The following is a 23667-nucleotide window of genomic DNA, read 5'->3' as shown; positions in this document are numbered from 1 at the left end:
ATGCAATTAAAAAAACTAAAATTTCATACATTCTGGATTCATTACAAATCAACTGAAATATTGCAAGCCTTTTGTTATATTTATTATTGCTGATTATGGTTTACAGCTTAAGATTAAGATTCCCAGAATATACTAATTTTTTTAGATAGGATATTTGAGTTTTCTTAAGCTCTAAGCCATGATCAGCAATATTAAAATTATAAAAGGCTTGCAATATTTCAGTTGATTTGTAATGAATCCAGAATGTATGACATTTTTGTTTTTGTAATTGCATTACAGAAAATCACAATATTCTAATTTTCTGAGACAGTCCTGTATATCTCAGATTTGAGGCAGGTTTTCTCCATGAACTCGAGTTAGAAGATAAACTGTAAAGCAAGCTGACTTGAATTTATCAATTCTTAGGACATGTATGGTTTGAGTATATTTAGGATAAATGACCATTGCTTAGAGAAAAGTTACATGTTTAGCTTTGCATCTCTTAACAGCATGACTTTGTTTAATTTTAGTTATTAAACTGTTTTACATTCTTTCTCATGGATAATGTCTGTTTCAGGAATACAGCTCCTTTGAGATTTAAGGTTCAGAGATACACGTCGAAATAAGGGAAGGAAACTAACAGAAATCTTCAAAACATGTGCCTGAAACCATCTATTTTATTAATATGATCATTTTCTTTTTTTTCAGGATGGTGATGAAGTGGTGAATTCAATTTTATGTGATTTAAAAACAAGCGACTCCAACTGAAATTTTAAGTGTGTATTTAGTAAATCTGTAATGGAAAGATAAAGATCAGAAAGGATTGAAGGAAGATCTTATTGTGGATAAGGTCTGCACAACTAAGGGGAAACGTTTTTACCACATGACAAATACTCATTTTAGCCCTGATTAATGCTTTCCCAATTGGCATTGTGTTTACACACACCTGACCAACAAATTTGTTCACACTGGCTGACGATAAAGTCATCAATTGCATTTGATCAGCATTCCTGCTGAAGAAAGAAGGGAGCATTTAGTTTTTATCAGAGTACTACATTTTCACCTACGTTTTTCCAACAAAAGGGTTCCAGTGTGTTTAATGTGGTCATTCCTCATTGTGATTGCATTTACCCCATTTTTAAAGACCTAGTAAGGAGCAGATGGTTTCCTTTCATGTTCTGATAAGTGTAATGGTAGAATTGGAAGAAGGTGTAATCCTCAAAGCCTTGACGCTACTGGACCTCCTTCTCTTGGTACTTGAAGAATTCAAACATCCATGACCTGGATGACTGAGTCTATACCAGCAAAAGAGGCTGTACTTTCACATATTTCATTGCTTGCTCACACAACAGTGTTGGGAAAATGTGGATCTGCCGTTCAACGACTCCAGCCAAGTGTCGGCCAATCACATCGTGGTTTTAAAATTTGATTTGATTGGATCTAACCGCAACGCTGCTGTGTGAGCGGCATGTGAGTCAAGTTAAAATGTTCATCTGACAGTAAAGAATGATTTCTACCTTGTTTCGTTTGAAATATGCTCTGCGGCAAGCAGCAAAGCATTTCTCACTGCAGAAGTTCTTCAGCTCACTCCCCATGCTCAGAGAGTAGCGCTTGACTCCGACCTTCTGGCACCAGGCGCACATGATCTGCACGTTCGATGCATCTTCATCTGGTGGGAGAAAAGAAGCACAACCAGGAAAGAAAGTAGATAAGAATCCGTAATATTTAACCCAAGCAGCCTCAAATAATGGTTCCCAAACCAGATTCTGAGTTCTCTTTTTCTCTTAGTTTAGTTTAGTTTAGTTTATTTTCAGTCATGACACAAAAAAAAACAAAGAATAAAAATGACAACAAGAAAACGAATACACTGTTCAAAGAAAACATTACAAAAAAGTTTCCAATATACAAATAAACAAATAACATCTAGACCGAAAAAGGGGTAGGCTGAAGCAAAGCTTATTATTTGCCTACCCTCAAAAAGATTAATTAAATTAATGAAATAAAAGTAAGAAGTAAGAGAAAGACTGCCAGTAAAACAAATTGCCTCCATGGGGATAACAAAAATTCCTCAAGAAATAAAAAAGATTTTTAAAATAAAGGTGCAGTTTACATGTTACCTTCATCCTTAAAAAATCAAAGCAAATCACCAATTAAATAAATACCCAAATCAACATAGCAAGCATCACCACTGATTAATTTAATATAAGGACATCATCCTTCTTTTCAATGTTTTTTTAAATAAGGTTAAGGTTCTACATAATTTCAAATCCCTATCTAATATATTCCAAACATCCACCGCTGCCACTGTAGCATCTCAGTTTGGTGTTGGTTCGGATTGTTGATTTCCTGTATCTGCTCTCCCCTCTGAGGTTGTAATGGCGTTGTCTTAACTGTAATTGAACATATTTTGAATACAGTCTGGCAGCATTTTATTGTTGATTTTGAACATGAGCTGTGCAGTTTTGAAGTCCATCAGTTCATTGAATTTAAGCTCATTTGAATCTATAAATAATTGGTTGGTTGAGTGCTTGTATCCAACTTTGTTTAGTAACAACTCTTTAGTTGTTTCTTTGTTTTTGGTCTTCAAGTCTGTGATCGTAGTGAGCCTACGAAACAGTGGAGGAAGACAATCCTGTAACAACTACATTTATTGAACAATCGAACCGAAAGGCATCCGTCCCCCTGTTTTAATTCTCTCATGGTTCTGTCAGCTAAACCAAAGTAGGATGTGCACTGAAAAACCGGACGAGAATGTTGGATTCTTGAAGTTAGACCAAAAAGCTAACAAAATAAAATAAAACCTGTTCATGCTTTACGTTCTGATCTCCGTACACTCAACTCGAGTGCTGGAACAACATTTGAGCTTTGCCTCCAAATTTCCAACGTTATTAATGACTTTGGAAGCTGAGAGAGGGAAGAAAGAGTAGATGGAAGAAAAAAGGTATAAAGAAAGCGAATACGTCAACAGGGGCCTCATTTATAAAAGAGTGCGCAGGATTCATACTAAAAGTGCACGTAATGCCAAAAGCCGAAAATGGCGTGCGCAAAAAAAAATCCGGATTTATAAAACCCTGTGCACGCACACTTGCACGCAATGTTCGCTTTATAAATCACAGTCCAGCTGGAAGGTTGCGCAGCTGAATTCGGCTCATATCCCACCCTCTACACACCCACTTTTTACCATAAATGGGCAATGCAAAGTAGTATTTGCATATGAATGAGCCTGCTGAGCATGCGCAGCGGCTTCCTGCAGCCTGTTGATGAATGAGACGCGTCGAGCCACCGTGCAACTGAATTTCACGGAGAGGCTCAGCCTGTAGTTGCAAATCATCAAGACACTGTGCGAAGGCGATGCGAAGACGGCCCGGCTCCGTAGAGCCCCTAAACGCTCTACGGAGCCCCTTATTTGTTCTGTCCTCAGTCACTCTACGGTTGTCGCGGTGGGTGAAGAGGAGGTTCCCGGTGTGTCCTGCACTACGGCTGCAGCAGCAGCAGAGTCCTAACTGACGCTGTGCTTCAAACACAGAGGGACACGATCAGCGCTATTACTGTATATTATAAGACTGATGATGACATTATTAAAGGAGCATGAGGCAGGATTGAGGCAGGATTTATGAAAAAAAATGCGTATACGTTTTAAGTTTTCTTTTTTTTTATATATTTTTATCCCGGTTTTTTTCCCATTTTTTACCCCCCGTGCTCCTACCTAAGTGACAGTCCTGGGCATTGCCATCCTCTACCAACCCCGGGAGGGCCCTGCACTGAGCTCTGGTCTCCTCCTTAACCTGAGGAGTGAGCAGGCCGCATCTTTTCACCAGACAGGGTGGGGTTTCTCCGGCCGAACGTAGCGCGTGGAAGGATCACGTTATTCCGGCCGGATCCCCCCCCACCCCTCTGGCGCCCCGGTTGGCCAGAGGGTGCATGTATACCCCAGGACTGTGTGCATGTTTTTGTGAGGGTAGCTCACACTAGCTACCCAGGGGAACACGGGGAGAAGATACAAACTCCACACAGAAAGATCCTTTCGCCAACCCCACCCATGGTGTGGGCGCTGAAGTCATGGGGGAACTAACACGGCGGGAATCGAACCCAGGACCTTCTTGCTGTGAGACCGCTGCACTACCAGCTGCGCCACCGTGCCCCCTACGTTTTAAGTTTTCTAGTAATAATGTCAGATGAAGCGTTCCAAACCAAAAAGAATGAGCCCTCTAGTGTATCTCTCCATTGCCTTGAACAGGCTGTGTGCTGCAAAATGTGCTGCAATTCGGACTCCGAATTTCCCGCGCTGGGCGGCGGATGTGACGTCACATGACGGTGCATGCACGTTCTCCCCGTTCTCCCGTGCCGGCTTCGCTGTTGGCTGCAGTACCCCCGACGGCCGTCGTGGCGCTAGAGAGTCTAATTTCTTAAAAGGAGCCTCATGCTCCTTTAAGAGTATGACATGAATCTGGCTTCATTTCACCACCTCACCGCCTGCGTCGCCAGTTCCCCATATCTTAAGTAAGTTCCTACGCGAGGGTCAGGGTTGGCATAGGGATACGCAGATTTTTCGGTTAGTTTTTTCTTTTTAAATCCCAACCTTTACGTAGAAGGTGGCTTGCGCATCTTTCAAGCCCTGTTTTGTGCGCAAGCAAGCTTTATAAATGAGGCCCCAGAACTGTAGTCAACAAGAGCAGTGAGTAAGCAACAAATACATTGTTTACAAGGTTTGAGGAAGACAAAGTATGGCATGAAAACACAACCGTACACAATTCTTTTATTTCAATATTAACCAGCTTCTCAATATTAGAAAAAAGAACTGTACGTGTGATGTACAGGTATTAGGCTGTGAAAGCAAAATAAAACATGTATTATTTACTCCAGTTTTGTTTGGTGATTACGTTCTTCAGTGAGCGTCTCTGCGTCAGGGCCGAGGCCGTAACGGAGGCCTGCAGAGCGTTATCACTCAGGATATACTGTAGGACGTCTCCAACTAATGCATCATTGTCAAAGTTTATGACCTGTGTAGGAAAATATTCATGAGTTGTATTTACAAACCTCAGGAGAAGGTCTCCAGGACAAATACAATATATAACGTGGTAAAAACTGATATGGTCTTTAGTGTCGCTATAATCCACTTATTCTTCAACTCTGTCCTCTTGTTTAACACGGCAGCTGCAGCTCTGCTGTGTGGTCAGTACGGGCAACAAATAATTTTAACGGCCCCTTAGTGACCGTGAAGTATCCCTTCTGTGGTCAAATGCGTCCGCTGATGAAACGCTTTAGGCTTTTAGTGCAGTCGCCGCTTAAATAAGAGAGATCCTCCGAGATCCGCTCCTTTATCTCCAATTATCACATCGTGACCGTGCGTGGGTGAGTGGTGGTGGGGGGGGGCAGGCCCATTAGTTCTTCACCTCCGTTCACCTCTTCATCACTCCTGGCCGCACATGTCACCTCTTTCGGATCTTAATGGATCCACAGGGTCATCGGATTTTAAATGAGGACTAACTCACAATTAAGGGAATACCTCTCCTGGGTCCTTAAAACAGCAGAGTGCACCCGGCCGGCGTGCACATTTATATGTGCGGCCTTCAGTTCTGCTCTTTGTCTCATTCCTATAGTCTCCGCACGGATCAATACCTACCTACTGCAGTGATGAGAAAAAAACATCAAATCAAAGCCGGGACAATTATTTTAAGTCGGTTAAAAAAAAGAAAAGCAAAAAAAAAGGGAATTTATCCTGTTTTCTTTCTTTCTTTCTTTCTTTCTTTCTTTCTTTCTTTCTTTCTTTCTTTCTTTCTTTCTTTCTTTCTTTCTTTCTTGCTCATTTCTTTCTTTCTGGCTCATTTCTTTCTTTCTTTCTTTCTTTCTGGCTCATTTCTTTCTTTCTTTCTTTCTGGCTCATTTCTTTCTTTCTTTCTTTCTTTCTTTCTTTCTTTCTTTCATGCTCATTTCTTTCTTTCTGGCTCATTTCTTTTTCTTTCTTTCTTTCTTTCTTTCTTTCTTTCTTTTTTGTTCAGGCTCATTTCTTTCTTTCTTTCTTTCTTTCTTTCAGGCTCATTTCTTTCTTTCTTTCTTTCTTCCTTTCTGGCTCATTTCTTTTTCTTTCTTTCTTTCTTTCTTTCTTTCTTTCTTTCTGGCTCATTTCTTTTTCTTTCTTTCTTTCTTTCTTTCTTTCTTTCTTTCTTTCTTTCTTTCTTTCTTTTTTGTTCAGGCTCATTTCTTTCTTTCTTTCTTTCTTTCTTTCTTTCTTTCTTTCTTTCTGGCTCATTTCTTTCTTTCTTTCTTTCTGGCTCATTTCTTTCTTTCTTTCTTTCTTTCTTTCTTTCTTTCTTTCTTTCTTTCATGCTCATTTCTTTCTTTCTGGCTCATTTCTTTTTCTTTCTTTCTTTCTTTCTTTCTTTCTTTCTTTTTTGTTCAGGCTCATTTCTTTCTTTCTTTCTTTCTTTCTTTCTTTCAGGCTCATTTCTTTCTTTCTTTCTTTCTTCCTTTCTGGCTCATTTCTTTTTCTTTCTTTCTTTCTTTCTTTCTTTCTTTCTTTCTTTCTGGCTCATTTCTTTTTCTTTCTTTCTTTCTTTCTTTCTTTCTTTCTTTCTTTCTTTCTTTCTTTCTTTCTTTCTTTCTTTCTTTCTTTCTTTCTTTCTTTTTTGTTCAGGCTCATTTCTTTCTTTCTTTCTTTCTTTCTTTCTTTCTTTCTTTCTTTCTTTCTTTCTTTTTTGTTCAGGCTCATTTCTTTCTTTCTTTCTTTCTTTCTTTCTTTCTTTTTTGTTCAGGCTCATTTCTTTCTTTCTTTCTTTCTTTCTTTCTTTCTTTCTTTCTTTCTGGCTCATTTCTTTTTCTTTCTTTCTTTCTTTCTTTCTTTCTTTCTTTCTTTCTTTCTTTTTTGTTCAGGCTCATTTCTTTCTTTCTTTCTTTCTTTCTTTCTTTCTTTCTTTCTTTCTTTCTGGCTCATTTCTTTCTTTCTTTCTTTCTTTCTTTTTCGTTCAGGCTCATTTCTTTCTTTCTTTCTTTCTTTCTTTCTGGCTCATTTCTTTCTTTCTTTCTTTCTTTTTTGTTCAGGCTCATTTCTTTCTTTCTTTCTTTCAGGCTCATTTCTTTCTTTCTGGCTCATTTCTTTTTCTTTCTTTCTTTCTTTCTTTCTTTCTTTTTCGTTCAGGCTCATTTCTTTCTTTCTTTCTTTCTTTCCGGCTCATTTCTTTCTTTCTGGCTCATTTCTTTCTTTCTTTCTTTCTTTCTTTCTTTCTTTCTTTCTTTCTTTCTTTCTTTCTTTCTTTCTTTCTTTCTTTCTTTCATTCTTTCTTTCTTTCTTTCTTTCTTTCTTTTTTGTTCAGGCTCATTTCTGGCGTGCACATTTTATGTGCGGCCTTCAGTTCTGCTCTTTGTCTCATTCCTATAGTCTCCCTGCCTGTTGGCGTCCGCACGGATCAATACCTACAGTACTGCAGTGATGAGAAAAAAAACATCAAATACCGGCCGGGACAATTATTTTAAGTCGGTTAAAAAAAAGAAAAGCAAAAAAAAAAAAAAAATCTCATCATCTTTCACAGCATCTCAACGTTGTCTCATAATGAGACACATTGAGGTGGAGTCAATCTGCAAGGTCCTCTCTGAACAAGCTCATTTCAAAACACTTAAATCTGCACGAGGGGAAAAACATGCCCGTAATTATGCAGCTTCATGCCACCGTCATCCCCGTACCTGCACCTCAAAAGGTCCTTTGTCGAATTTTGAGGGTGCGCATGAATAATTCAGCGTATGTGTGGATGTGTGGGGTGTGTGTGTGTGTGTGTGTGTGTGTGTGAGGGGGGGGGATGAAGCCGTGATGGCCGGCTGGATACTCGGCGCAGGGCTTTAAGTGGGACCGGACCATCTGTTTCCCCGCCTAGACAGGGCCAGCGGGGACTCCTCTCGGGCGATGCCAAGGCCACTCACCCCCCCCCTCCCCAGCAGGCCAGACCGGCCTCCTGTCCGCCGCAGACACCGGGGATAATGAAGCCCTCTGTCTGGCCAGGAAGTGCACACATTTCCTCCGAGATTTGACGGGGCAATATTGACACTTATGCAGGTGGAGGAAAACAAGGTGTCCAGCAGGTAGCACCCTCATTAGCTGCCTGTCTGGCCCAGCCTGCTGCAAGGCCCAACTTTTAACACCAGCACACTTTACATCTTCACTGGAAGTAAATCCGCAGATTAGATCTAATGATACTTACTTTTTTTTGTAATTGGAAAAAATTATTGTGTGTTTTTTGAAGTGATGTATTTCTTGATTCTTGATTTGCGTGATGGATAAGCCCTGAATGCAGGCATCGTGACGTAGAATTGTCAAATTGGTCTGATTCACTGCACGAATCGGCACAGATTACTTTTGTAATACTGTATTTGACCCTGTCTTTGTACGTTTTGACCTTATAGAAACGTAATTTTCGTCAGTTTTGTGAAATAAGACCTGGAAATAGGCATTGAAATAGGAATCGATTCGAAGTCTAGAATATTTGGTACCATATTGCAAACAATTGTAAGTCCCTATCCATTTTCAAAAGTCGCTCAAGAGAGCATTTAATTCAACAATGTAGTCAAGAAAGCTCTTGCTTTTCCCACTGTTAATGTTCTTTTGCACTTCATATTCTGTGTTGCCATTTGTTCAGCATAATACTTATATTTTCATGATCATGTCTACAGTATTTTTTTTTTTTTTTTTTTTTTTTTTTTTTTTTCCATTCATGTTCTACATGCAATTTTTATGATATATTATTTATTTTTATTTTTATGATTTTGTATTCTCATAACTATTTTGTTAAATGTTATTAGGTGGGGGCTCCTCATAAGCCTACTGGCTTGCTCGCTCCTCCCTGCACAGTTTCTTTTAACTGCACTTATTTGTGTAATTTTATGTGCTAAATAAAACTAAACTAAAATTGTGGCATAGAATTATCAAATCGGTTTAATTCACCGTATGAATTGTTACAGATTACTTTTGTAATACTGTATTTGACCCGGTCTTTTTACGTTTTGACCGTATAGAAATGTAATTCTTGCCATTGTAAGAATGAGATGTACCTGCTGTACTCTACTGCCCTTACTTTTTAACAGCTTGTGCTTTTTATTATTTTACCTCTTTTCTTCTCATTTTATTTGTTATTTACTGTTTAATTGTGTCTTGCCACTTTTAATGTTGATGTAAAGCACTTTGAATTACCTTGTGTTGAATTCAGCTATACAAATAAACTTGCCTGTCCTTGCCTTGATTACACTAGCAGTCGCTGATTTGCCTTAATCACTTTGGAGATTTAAAAAATAACCTTCTTCAGCACAAAAAAAAAACTGAGTGCAGTTTTAATTTTACAAACAGAAGCCCAAACTATTTTTCCAGCCATTTTTCTTCCTTAATCTCTCCAGCACACATCCCGTACCTGCAGGGGGTTTGATCAGCGGCGGGGGGATCATGGGGACCATCATGGGCAGGTTGCCATGCTCCTTGCTGCCGGCCATGGAGCTTGACAGCATGGCGGAGGGCTCTAGGACTCCGTTCCTGGAGCCTGGCACGCACAAGGAGCTGTTGGCTCGATCTGAAGAGCCTTCACTGTTCACGGTCGAAGCTGGAATTTTTGGCAAGGAATTTTCTAGAGAGAGAAAAAGTAAGAACAATGGAGAGTTTACTGACAAAGCAATCTGATATGCTCACAGTGCCATAATGTGCCATCCCAATATTTATAGCATTTCCTTTTGCACCATATCAAATACACAAATCATATAGAATTACACAAAATAATAATTTCTCTTAGAACACATTTGGATAAATTTATGTTCAAACCACCATAAAACATTTTAAAATCAGGTAAACCGGTTTAAAGTAATAAGATTATAAAAAGTGATACGAATAGTTTCCATTTTACATAATAAACCTGCTATAAACGGCATAGAATTAGGGTCAATAACTCACTGCTGAACATGTAATTTAAAAATTTAAGAGCTGCAGGTTTCCTCCCAATTTCCAGAAATAAGTTTCGAAAAAAGAAAGGGGGTGGGGGGGGGGCTTTATCTGTGTCTGAGAGCATATTGAGATATTTACCTGTAAATAACAACGTTTACTTGTTTGGAATCTGAGGAAACTGTTTTTGTTCTTGCTGAACAGAACATTGTAGCTGCCAGTCATCGTCTGATTCTACTACGTTTTCAGCAGGAAACAGATCTGGACTGCAGGTGGACTACAAGCACACACAGTCCGCGTCTGTGAAAACATGCTGTCGTAAGTCCTGCTAAACACGGGAAAGGTCGTCTCCTTTTCCACTGCACATTTCTCCTAATTGTAATAAATCTGCATCAAAGGCATCTCCACACATCCATCCCATGATCACTGAAGCAGCACCCAACCACGCTGGCTTCTGTTGCTTTCGCCAGTAAGAGCCTGGATGATTTTCCTGATCTTCGCCATGTGGTACCCAACATCTGCTTTCCCCACACACAAACTGTGGACCCATCTGACCTCTGTCTCCGGTGTCTTTTCATCCATATAGGACTTGAGCTTTGAAAAAAACTGACAGCACTTCTGATTAAATGTGGCTTCATTTTTGTGGAATATAGTTTCAAGTGACTGCTGGATGCAGCAGTGGACTGCACTGAATCACTGTGGTATTCTGGGATGCTCGTCAGGCTATGCCAGGGGTCGGCAACCCAAAATGTTGAAAGAGCCATATTGGACCAAAAACACAAAAAACAAATGTGTCTGGAGCCGCAAAAAATGAAAAGTCTTGTATAAGCCTTAGAATGAAGGCAACACATGCTGCATGTTTCTATATTAGTTAAAACTGGGGAAGATTTTTCGAGAAAAAAGTCGAAATGTCGATGAAAAAAGTCGAAATTTCAAGAAAAAAGTCGAAATGTCAGGAAATAGTCAAATATTGTGAAAAAAAATGTTGAGAAAAAAGTCAAAATACCGAGAAAAAAGTCAAAATGTCGATGAAAAAGTCAAAATTTCGAGAAAAAAGTCGAAATGTCGAGATTAATGTTGAAGTACAATATTGAGGAAATAGTCAAAATGTCGTGAAAAAAGTCAGAATTTCGTGAAAAAAGTCGAAATGTTGAGATTGATGTTGAAGTACAATCTCGAGAAAAAAGTCAAAATGTAATGAAAAAAGTCAAAATTTCGAGAAAAAAGCCGAAATGTCGAGATTAAAAAGGAAAGGAAAAAGGAAGAAAAAAAGAGAAAAAAAGGAAAAAAAGAAGAAAAAATAAAAAAAGATAAAAAAAGAATAAAAAAAGGAAAAAAGAAAAGAAAAAGAAAGGAAAAAAAGGTCAAACATTTTTGAAAAAGCTCCAGGAGCCACTAGGGTGGCGCTAAAGAGCCGCATGGTTCTAGAGCCGCGGGTTGCCGACCCCTGTGCTATGCAAACAATACTGGTCAAAGTGGCAGGTTAGTTTCTCATGCAGTCCCATCGGAGGACTAAAGGGCTGCTCACATGTTGGTTTTTAGCCTTGGCCAGTTCTCTGAACTGAATTGTTCACAATATTATGGACTGTTGATGGCGAAGACATTTATTATTTGTAATTTGCACTGAACTTTCTCAAGATTCCCTCATTTAGTCAAAAACACCTCTCTGCTTGTTCCTGTCACACCCATGATTTAGTCTTTTTAATGTAACTTTCAGAACTTAGAATTGATCAGTGACAGATTTTGGCCCTTTGATTGGGTTTCTAGTGGGATTTGATCAGTACGACCACTCCATCATTTTCCTGTTACGCATCCATCTGTGCTGTTGATGGTCTGCTTCAAGTCGCAGTCCTACTGAAATATCCAACACCTTATACTCAAATGGCTTTCTGCCAGTGGTTAATGCATTTCTCTGCAAAATGCCAAGACAATCATCATATTTCATAATTGCTTTGATACATCCAGTGTCTCCACTGAGAAGACGCAGCAAAGCTGCCCCTCAGCGTAGCCGTCCCTCCACCATGTTTTATGGTAAGTTGAGCGCTCACTTCAATTTTGCCTTTCAAAAGTAATGCTTTGAATTCCCAAAGAGATCTTAAATGCTTCATCGGATTAAAAGCCCTGCTTGGGTGACTGGGCCGTGGTCCGGGCTGGTTGTCATTTGCACCACCTTTCACAGCCTTCTCTTTTTTGCACCATACTGTATCTTGAAAACTATAACGGGACCAAAATTGACGTCATTAAAAATAAAAGCAGAAATATGTATTTTTTGTTTTTCCTTTTCTATATAAATGCATTTGTTGTTTTCACATTCCCTCCTGTCCTCTATTTACTTCACCTTATGCATTTCTTCCTCATTATGCAAATGAGGCCTTTGTTGGTCCAGCTCCTCAACTATTGGTCAATAAACAGGAAGAAGCAGCTTTGGGCTAAAATTAAGACTATTGCGCAATCTAAAGACTAAAACTAACAACAATAATGTCCAACATTATAGTTAATATACACTAGCTTCTTTGGTTGTTTTATGTCCCCTCAACCACCCCTACACCACATAACATTAATAGATTATTTAAGAAATTCACCCAATAGACAATATTCAGTCTTCAGTGAGGCTGATGGCGTAAACAAAAAAACATGAGAGCAGCATTATACGTACACTTAAACCAATGTGAGGGTTGTGTATGTTTATCCCAGTGTGTCACGTAATAGTCTGGATTTTGGCCTGATCCTGCTTCTTCTTCTAATTCTAACCAATACGACATATAAAACCCCCTTACATTGAGATCTTAGTGGCGTCACCTTCATGTCAACATCCACACAACAGGCATTTGCTATGTTGTATCAATAATTGTATGCATCTTTTGCTTTTTATTCACTATTTCAGAATCCAATTTAAAATATTATTACTTGCGTATAAAGCCCAAAATGGCTTAGCTCCGCATTATTTGCAAGACATGATAGTGCCTTATGTTCCTGGCAGAGCTCTCCGTTCCCAGAGTGCAGGTTTACTCGTAGTTCCAAATGTAGATTTGGAGGGCGGGAAGTTCTGCTATCAGGAACCATTACTATGGAACCAACTTCCAATCTGGGTTAAGGAAGCTGACACCACCTCCACCTTTAAAACCACACTTAAAACCTTTCTGTTTAGTAAAGCCTCTAGTTAGTGTTTAGTAAACCTCTAGCTGGTGTTGGTAAATCTCTAGGTAGTGTAAACTCTAGTGTGATATAGTCGCTCCTGTTGTTTCTTGTAATGGCCCCCCCTTTTTTCTCCTCTTTTTTCTCTTTTGTAAATGGTGCAGCATCCTCTGCCGGTGGCGAAGAGCATCTCTGAATGCACAACACCGGAACCTGCAGCGTGGGAGTGAGAGGGGCAGGGTAACGGCCCTGTCAGGCGGGGGAGAGGTTTGTCCCTCAAGACTCCTCTCCCTGGCCCTGCCCCTTCTCAACCTTTCCCCGACCCTGCACCTAACCTGGGGCTTGCTGATTGGGCTGAAGCTTCAGGAGCTGCGTGCTGGCCTGCGGTCCCCACCCCTGGTCATCCCTTTGCTGCTTCCACCTGCCTGCTGTGCTGTTGACGTCCCTGACCCCCAGTCTGGCCCTCGGCAGGAGGGTCCCCCCTTATGAGCCTGATCCTGCTCAAGGTTTCTTCCCTCCTAAAGGGGAGTTTTCCTTGCCACTGTTTGGCTTAAGGTTTTTCTCCCACTATGGGAGTTTTTACCTGCCATTGTTTATATAATAATTGCTCGGGGGTCATGTTCTGGGTCTCTGGAAAGCGTCTAGAGACAACTTTTGTTGTATTAGATGCTATATAAATAAAATTGAATTGAATTGAATTGAATTGAATTGAACTAGATAATGAAATGAAACAAAATGTAAGCAGGCCACCCAGGTCAGCATAAGAAACACAAGCATTTAGAAAGTTAGTTAGAGGTGCCTACCTTTGAGCACAGAGATGTGTTGCGGCACCTCATCCATGTCTAGGTTGTCTGAGTCTCGCAGCTCCACCTTGTCGTACCCGTACCATCCCAGCAGCTCATTCATGGTGCTCTCCGCAAAGCTCTGCAACACAAACAGGTGAAGGGCAGGTGAGACTCACAACAAAACTATGTGCATGTCTGAGCCAGACTAAACTCCTTTGATGTTAAAGTCACAAACTCACCGGCCCCTTTATTAGCTTCACCTGGTATAGCTGATAAAGTGGTCATGAGAGTACGTATTGGTCCAACGGGCAGGAATACCAAATGTGCGTATTACCAAAGCTAACATTCACATTTGAAACAATGAAAATATGCACATTTGAGGTCACTACAAAAGCAGCAGTGTGGTAGTTTCCTATATTTGCAGCCCTTTTCCTATAACCTTGATTAACTCTGTAAATGTTTACACAGTCCCAGAGTAAAGCACCAGTTCACAACAAAGTTATCCTAGACAAGGTCCTAGACATAATCCAGTTAATCCCAGTGATATTGCAGTTCAATCCAGTTCAATGTAATTCATCCATAAATCCAATTCATTCCTGTTCATATTCCTGTCGAGTCACGTCGACTTATAAGAACAGCCGAGCTAATAAACTCAACATGATGGTTCAACGTGCTAAAAACCCTTCAGCAGAACGGCACTCAGGGAGGGTTGGGGGTCTGAGATGATCGTAAACAGAGAGAATAATCATAAACAAAACATGTGCATACGAAGAGGGTGTGCATGTGTTAAGCCTGATCTTGAAGCCCAAGATATTGTCTGCTTCTACAAGAGAGACGCGTGATACCCGAAGGATCTGCCGATCGTTTCACTTTTGAAAGATCTAGTAGGATGATATGAAACTATAAGAATTAAACACGTCAATGCATGAATTCTTCAAAAACAAAAAAAATATCCAAAAACTGTGCTTTTTTACTAGACAATTGTTTGCTTCCAAGTAAGTGAAAATATATTTTGAACAAGTTACTGACATGTCCATGTGCACAACATACAATCTTTTCACAAATGAATGGTCACAAGCTCAAACTGTATTTTTCCCTTCAAGTCTATTTCTATTCTATAGACCATAGACTATTCTTCTTTCACAGAAACAACAAGAAAACACAAGGATTTAATAAAGTTCATTTTGTTTACAATTTAATTTGCTGATTCTTTTCGTCGGACAAGAATATTTAAGTTTTTTAAATACCTGACATGTTTTGGCGATTACTTCCGCCTTCATCAGAGTCACAAGAGTGTGTGTGTGTCCCGCTAATTTATCAGCTGATGATACATGTCAGGTATTTAAAAAAAACAAAATATTCTTGTCTGACGAAAAGAATCAGCAAATTAAAAAGAAAACACAATGATGTTCACCGACATAGTCAATGTACGACAAAAGCAGTCAAAAAAGAGTGGATCCAGGAGGACTAATGGACTCGAACACAACACCGTAAAAGACCACAGCACCTTGATCTGGACAGAAAATGTAACAGACTGCAGTAAAACCGAAACAGCATCACAGTAAAGACGACGTAACAGATGATGCATGAGTAATGATCCTACCACTACTATTTTTAATCTGCACTCTTGCTCACAACTCATGGTATTAATTGACAATCCGCCACTAAAATAGTAAAGGTGTCGGCTCTGATTTATTCATAGACTTCATTCAAGAATAACGAAGCACAGATATTAAGACGTATTGTTGTTGAAATATTCTGTGTATGTATGGATGAGCAGGAATAAAAATGTGATATCTTTGTTCGTTGGCTTGTAATTGACTCCACTGTTCCTTCCTGACTCTCCTGCCTGGAACCCGCTGGTACTTCATTCATCAGCACATTTGTGTCACAACGCTGGCACACCGACTATCTGATGCAAAAGTAGCTTCGTAGAATTTCACAATATAGTCTTCGCTTGAACCACTTGGAAATTCATGAGGCCTTACTTTTTTCGGAAAAGGGAAAATTTGCCCCCTTTTTGGCCTCATTTGAGCAGTTCTGATTGGGCGCCATGAATAAGAAATGTCTCTAATAAAAGGAAAAAAAATATCCCTCAATCTTCTTCAATAATGACAGCGTTTCATCCATTTGCTTTTTAATCTTCAATCCCATTAAAGAAAATATAGATTTTAAGTTTTTTTATTTAAATGGGGCAGCAAGTCTGCCGTAAGTTTGTTAGAATCAGTGTTCACTGAATAAGAGGATTACATCAAGAACAGCATCAAATCCACTGATTATGTAGACAAAATGATTATTTCATCATTATAACAAATAAAAATTATAACAAATGACCAAAAATTTGGAGAAATTATGTTAAAAAAAGCATCCCCGTTACCACGGTAACTCACTGTCAGAGCACAAGAACAGAGAAGAAAGAGATGTGAGCAAGAGTCACTACTAGACTCTTATGAGCAGATTAGGAATAAATAACACGATGGTAAATGAAATACCTGTTTACCTGTCCACCATTAGTGGCCCAGAGGTTGGCTCTTATTCTCAAACACAACTTTTTTTTTTCACTTCATGGTTTTCACATGAACCCCCTCTCTTCACGTGGCAGAGCCAGCGTGTGTGGTTGTGCACACTTTATAGACAGCATTTAGAATTAAAAACTTTTTTTTTTTACTCTCATAAATCACTATTGCAATTTCTTCCTTTTTTCCTTCCCTATTTCAGGAAATGATGATTATATTACTGAAAAAACAATACAACCAGGGCCGCCGCAAGGGGCCTCGCGCTATGGGCCGCTTTTTTTTTTTTTTTTTTTTCCTTTTTTCCCTTATAAATATCAATAGTCACGTTCCATTACAGACCTAAATGTGTACTAGTCTGTGCATATCAATAAATATATGTGCAATGATGCGCGTGTCTGTTGTTCAATACAACTGATCAGACCAAGCGCAGACACAAGCTGCTCTGATCCAGACGGGTGGAGTTGGAACAAACTGTCACACAATGTCGAGAGAACGAGACAGAATCAGGAAATTTCCATCAGGGGATGAAAAAAGAAAAAAACTAAAGAAAATGGAAGAGTTTAATGCCTCTCTGAAAGGCTTGTTTGATAAATTTGTTACAAAAATCACCGATCCGACCGGGTCTCAAGCAGCCGTGGGGCCCCGCGTCGAGGCGAGAGATGATGATGAGGCAGGGGAAGGTATCCAGTATTTTGCTAATTGGAGAGTTGAAATTGCGCATATAGACACCCGATCCGACCCGAAAATCCCAAATATTTCGGGCGCGCTCGCTCGCTCGCTACACTCACGCGCGAGGGCCCCCCCCAGCCATTTCGCACAGGGTCTCGCAAATCTCCCAGACGGCTCTGCATACAACATTTTGGTGCTTTATTCCATCAGATGTCGTAACTTGAGCACCTGAATTGGACAAAACATGTTTTGGTTCCCGCGTTCATGTCAAACTGCTTTTCTTTTACGTTCAACTACAGCACGCTTGCTGCTGAAATGACATCACAAATGTGCTTTTGATTTTCCTGCAAAATTGTATTTGAAGCAGCCATCCATTATTTATGGCTGACTGTACCGAGCAGGTCCCAGCTCTTTTGGGACTGAAGGCAGGAGTAAACCCCGGGTCACTGACCACCACAGGCTTTATTCACTGCTATCGGTAATTTAGCATCACTCATTAACTTGATGTAGAGGTTTTTGAGCTGTGAGTGAAAGCATGAAGGGAGAACGTGCAAACTCCAGTTTCCTGCTGGCATTCAAACCATCTAGCAGTGCTAATGGCTCTAACATTATGTCATTTTTGAGGTTTTTCTTTCACTTCTTATTACATTTTCAGGGGTATCACTTATATTGATCATGTGTATCGTATTTAGAGAGATTGAAGAAATTTGAACGTAACTATTAATGGTGTTTTGCAAAGATGGAAATTGTGTTTAGTTGCAGGTCATCTTTAACGCCTCTCCCTTCTGAATGTAATTTCAAAAATTCAATGCAAAGCCCCAATTAATGGCTTATTTTTCAACCCATTTTACCGGCTAGCGTGACACCAGACCCAAACGCTTTCACAAGATCGCATTTAATGTTTCCACCTCAGTCACCAGCGGAGCGCGGGAAGCAGATACGTGCGTATGAACATATATAACCTCACGCAGGTGAAACATTACAGTATTTCTCTTTACAACACCCTCTTACCATGCGGTCGATGAACGCTTTACTCAAAACAAAACCATAACCCTGCTAATGCACACAGCCCATTATCACCATACATCTCTCAGCGGGAACATTTCCAGATGCGTCTGCTCACTGAACCGTCGCCGTGGTAAATGGTTCAGCTATCATTTGACTCTAAAACGTTGAAGAAAATGTTCTTTGTAGATGCAGGCTTCAACGGAGAACGAATAAGCTGTAATTATTTTGGTCTGTGTGATGAAATATTAGTCACAGGTCACTAAGACATCAGCAGAGCACTTTTCTTTTTTATACATTCTTGAAACAAAGAAACTGACGTTACAAGTTTTCAAAGATGAAACGAGTGTACTATGAGGTTCAGTGACACATGCTCAGATTCAAACAAAGACAGCTCCCTTTTTTCTCGCCGGATCCACATTACTGTGTACATTATCTCATCGTGACAGCTGCTGTCACTCAGCAGTCATCAGGCAGTGAAATGTTAAACACAAACAGCTCTCATCGATGTGAGGGATGTCAGAATCATTCAACGCCACCCAGAACATCTGACTCCAGGTTTAAATGAAACTCACAGAAACAAAAACACAAAAATGTAAACAGGAAAGGCTTCTACTCTTTTTCAGAAGTCACTGAACGCCATCATTGATCATTTTGTATCACAATTACTGCTGATCTCTTGAAAGTGATGAAATGTACCATCACTAGGGCTGGGGATCGATTCAAATGTGAAGAATCGATTCGATTCTGATTCTTAAGATTCAGAATCGATTATCAAGATTTGATTTGATTCCGATATGGATTTGGGTTAATGTTATTAAAACAGTTTTTTGAGCTGTTGCATGTATTAAATGACTGTGTAGTTATGCAACATATTAATACTAGTATTATATTGAGATTAAACAGCAAGTATTGCAGCTAATGATGCTGTAAGGACCAATCACCTCCCAGAATGCTGATAGAACTGCAAACAGAAACATTGTGTGGCAGAATTATCAAACAGATCCAGGGAGGAAACAGAGGACCTATGAAATCGCTTTTATTTTTTCCCACATTCCGTTTGAATTTTTTCCATTTTCGGTCTATTTCGGTTTTTAATTTTTGAGAATTTGGTTTTCAGCATTTTATGCAAATGTAACCCCAAGACAGTATATAAAGTAATGAAATATAGACAATTTATTCTTGTGTCCAACAAAACATTCCTTTTTTGGGCATAAACAAAAAAATACCAAAAGTTGTAATGTAACAATGAAAAAAAAAAAATACAAAAAAATCGATCTTTAGACATATGAATCCATTTTTAGGAATTAATATGAGAATCGATTTAGAATCGGAAAATCGATTTTTCCAACACAGGCCTAACCATCACAAGAAAAAAAGTCAACACACCTCAAATTAAGTTTAACGTTGTCTTGCTGAAAGATGCAAGGCCTTCCCTGGAAAATACGTCTGGACAGGATGCATCTGTCTATCATTTCAGCATAGACGATGTTCTCATGCTCTGTGGATGATGGAGCTTTAACCTGCACTTGTAGGGCTGTGAGTGTGAGCTGCTCCTGGTGGTTTTAGGAAGTGTTCGTCAGAGCTGTTTTTACTGCATTGCTGCCTGAGGCCAGAGAACATGGCATCTAGTGCCGATGTTCAGCACACATTTCTCCAGATGCCGTTAACCTTTTCATGTTGCTATGTCTCGTACATGATGAGGCTTCTTCTCTTTATTCAAAATTTAAGATTATTCTGGGATAGTTTCACAATTTCTAAAGATTTTTTGGAGATTGGTGAACGACTGCTCAGCTTTATATCTCAATTGTCCAAGTTTTTGCTTTTCGTGCTACTTAATTTTACCAAACTTCTGTTCATATGTGTTGCATGAAGTTAAATGTGAGCCTCTTTTCTTTTTTTTTTTTTTGAAATTGTACAAATCGACTTGTTTTCCAATGACTGTGTTTTCTGTGTTTTGTTGTGGATTTGTTTGTGAGGGTTGCAAATATAGATCTGTGACGGTTGCATCCTGTTCTTTTATTTACATTTTTTTTGGACTTGTGGTTGTAAATGACATCTTGTTTCATACAAAATAAGGTGAGAAAGTTAAACTTTGGTAAATCAATGAGTTTTCTCAGGTGAGAGGCCTTAAGGCAGTTTTCAAGAGTTGAGTTGTGGGTGGAAACTACCTGAAACTAGAAATATGTTAAATCTGCAAGGTCTCCTTGAACGTGACAAGGTGCAATTTCATAATAAAATACCTCATACAATGCTCAAAAAAGACAGAAATAAATAGCTCCTGCCCAGAAAAGCCTGGTATACGTGAGCAGCAGCACAGCCTGAAGACAACTGGTTTGTCCACTGACTCAATTCAATCAACAGAGCTTCAACACAGACTCCAGTTGGGACATTACTTGCAGGACTAAGTGTGATGGAAGTGGAAGCAGCATGAGGCCGCACACATGCATACAATGCTGAGACTGAGTCAAATGTATTTGCATATTTGAGACGTGTTGGCACCGTATAGGACCGACAGAGACCTGCTTCCTCAGCACACGTGCTGGTTTCTATAACAGAGAAATTCAGGACACATGTGATACACCTGCTGCTCGTCGTAGTAGTGCTATTTTCAGATCTGCTTTGAAATCTCAGTGTGCTCTGGAGACACTTTCCACTTTTCTGTGCAGAGGAGCCAGTGCCATGTACAGAAAGATCTACGCTTAAATGCTAGGAGGTTTTTTTTTATTACGGAGGACTGGCGGGGGAGTATTAGGGCCAAAACTAAGACAAAAAAAAAAATTGGAAATTACGAGAATAAAGTCATAATATAATGAGAATAAAGTCGTAAAATTACGAGAATAAAGTCATAATGTTGCGAGAATAAAGTCGTAATAGAATAAAGTCGTAATATTATGAGAATAAAGTCGTTATATTATGAGAATAAAGTCATAATATTACGAGAATAAAGTCGTCATATTACGAGAATAAAGTTGTAACATTACGAGAATAAAGTCGTAATTTATGAGAATAAAGTGGTAATATTACAAGAATAAAGTGGTAATTTATGAGAACAAAGTCGTAATATTACAAGAATAAAGTGGTAATTTATGAGAATAAAGTCGTAATATTACAAGAATAAAGTGTTAATTTATGAGAACTCTAAAAGGAAGAGTGTGTTAAAATGTTGAATATTGAGCATCTTGTGACGTTATATTTATATATTTATAATATATTTAATATTACGACTTTATTCTCGTAATATTACGACTTTATTCTCGTAATATTACGACTTTATTCTCGTAAAATTACGACTTTATTCCCGTAATATTACGACTTTATTCTCATAATTTTACGACTTTATTCTCATATTATTAGGACTTTATTTTCGTAATTTCCTTTTTTTTTTTCTTAGTTTGGCCCTAATACTCCGTGGTAGGTTATTGATCCACCTGTTATGAAACACCACCATGACAAGCTGGCACCGTGGTGCAGGACACAGTCTCAGTTATTGTCAGGTAACCAAAAAAAAGCCAAAAAAAAAGACACCTTGTCTTCAGGATCAATGGAGCCAGTTCAAATAAAGTTGAAGGTGAACATCTGCAGCCCTCTGGACTTCAAGGTTAAGTTGTGTCACATTTGAGATGGACAGTAATTGAAATCCAATCCAAACATTTAGGCTAGTTAAGACTATTAATTTGGACATCTCGTGTTTGCAGATGTAGCAACAGTCCTGCTTGAACAGCGGTGATTGACAGCTGTCTATCCGTCTTAAGGTTCCTGAGAAAAACATTTACTTCCACCAGCTGACGTTGAGCACTGACAGCTACATACACGACCACATGGTTACTAATGGAGACGACTACCAACCGCACAATCATTATCCTCACCTAATGTGATTTTTTGGAAATGGAAATTGCTTATTCTTCAACACCCGCCTCTCCTTTGACACCATGGTTTTCACATCCATGCACGTCCCACGTATTCTCCCCTTCCACTCGTCACATGCTGATACTTGGTGACACGTCTGAACCCACTGGGTCGTCTTCAGAAGTGCTTCCTGACATGCTCTCATTTCAGGGGTCAAACGTCGCCACTTTGTCAGGGTCTATTGGCGTTTCTTTTGAGACATGAGTAAGGCGTCCTTCAGTGTTGGTCCACATTGAAGATTCACAAAAAGCCATTAAAATACTCATTGAGGACATTTGGATACAGTATCATGAAGGCTCTTTTAGACGTAGAGAGGACAAAAAGAAAAAAAAAACCTTGAATGACTACCAAGCTCTTGTAGGTGACAAGTTAAAATTATCAAACCAAATTAGTGTCAGGGTTTGACATTCCCCCCAGCCTTTCAGTTTCTGTTTTGCCCCACCTGTGTCCCATCTGCCCTGATTGTCTGCACCTGTGTCTCGTCGTGTCTTGTTATCCCCTGTGTATATCTGGTCTTTTCATTCCCTTGTTCCCTGTCGGTCCGTACTGTTTTCCTTCCTCCATGTTTCCTGCCACGTTTTTCCTGCTCAAGTTTTTTGATCCCTGTTTTGTTACTTTTGATCCTGCTAAGCAGCGCTTTGTTTTGTGGAATAAATCCTTGGTTTTTGCAACTCCTGCCTCCTGCTCTCCTGCGTTTGGGTCCACATCAAACACCAGTCGTGACAGAACGGACCGACCAAAAATGGACCCAGCGGGAGAGCTCATTTCCCTCTGGGAGTTTCTCCGCCGGGAGGTGGTTCGAGGAGGAGGAGTCCCCCTTCCGGGGAACACGCCTGGCTCGGGGTGGCCCCAGAGCCTTCAGGCTCAGGGGAGACGACGGCGTCGACGTCAGCCCCAGCTAGCCACTGTTCCGGCGGTGGTCTTGGGCGCATCGCCGGCGGTGGTCCTGGACGCATCAGCCCCTGCTCCGGTGGTGGTCCCGGACCCCCTGCAGCCATGGCGCCCCGGACCCGGGTTCCCCCGCAGCCATGGCGCCCCGGACCCGGGTAACCCCCTCAGCCAGCTCCTCGTATCCTGGGCCCCCCGTCAAGTCAAGCCGGTCTGCCCGGCCTCGTGGGCGACCCCCGGAACTGTTTTGCCGGTCAGCCCAGTCCCGAGGTTGGCCCCCGGAACGTTGGCCGTGTGTTGGCCTCCTTCCTCCATGTTTCCTGCCACGTTTTTCCTGCTCAAGTTTTTTGATCCATGTTTTGATACTTTTGATCCCGCTAAACAGCGCTTTGTTTTGTGGAATAAATCCTTGTTTTTTGCAACTCCTGCCTCCTGCTCTCCTGCGTTTGGGTCCACATCAAACACCAGTCGTGACAATTAGGAGAGGACAGTATATAAGGTGCATCATCTCATTAATAATCAGCTATGTATGTATGTAAGGAGATAAAACAATGAATATTTAAAATCCAAGTTCTGTTACATACATAATATATATATATATAGTACAGACCAGAGACACATTTCCACATTTGTTTGAATGAGAAGGTGTGTCCAAACTTTTGGTCTGTACTGTATGTGTGTATATATACATATATGTATACATATATAATGAGAGAGAGTGAGATTGTATCTCTGTAGTTTAAACTAAAAGGTAAAAAAGCCTTATTTGCTTTGGTAAAATTCCCATTCCATGTTGCTTTTACACTAATTATTTGAAAAGAAAAACAGAAGTGCAGCAATTAGTCCAACACAAAGAGTTAAACCTTAAGAGGAA

General features: G+C 39.9%; 1 protein-coding gene across 3 annotated transcripts in view; it reads right to left on the bottom strand.

Annotated features, from left to right (window-relative positions):
* Positions 1–23667, bottom strand: part of sobpa (sine oculis binding protein homolog (Drosophila) a) — an 82911-nt gene that overhangs the window by 47988 nt on the left and 11256 nt on the right. For all 3 annotated transcript variants that reach the window (XM_061743964.1, XM_061743967.1, XM_061743965.1), the window contains exons 2-4: positions 13825–13945; positions 9369–9578; positions 1497–1648 (exon numbers count right to left, since the gene is read on the bottom strand). In XM_061743964.1, coding sequence (XP_061599948.1) covers positions 1497–1648; positions 9369–9578; positions 13825–13945 — 483 coding nt within the window. The remainder of the gene's footprint in view (positions 1–1496; positions 1649–9368; positions 9579–13824; positions 13946–23667) is intronic.

This window comes from Cololabis saira, chromosome 16 (assembly GCF_033807715.1).
Source record: "Cololabis saira isolate AMF1-May2022 chromosome 16, fColSai1.1, whole genome shotgun sequence".
Classification (NCBI taxonomy): domain Eukaryota; kingdom Metazoa; phylum Chordata; class Actinopteri; order Beloniformes; family Belonidae; genus Cololabis; species Cololabis saira.
Note: the sequence above shows the minus strand (reverse complement) of the source record. Positions and strands in the feature narration are given on the sequence as shown.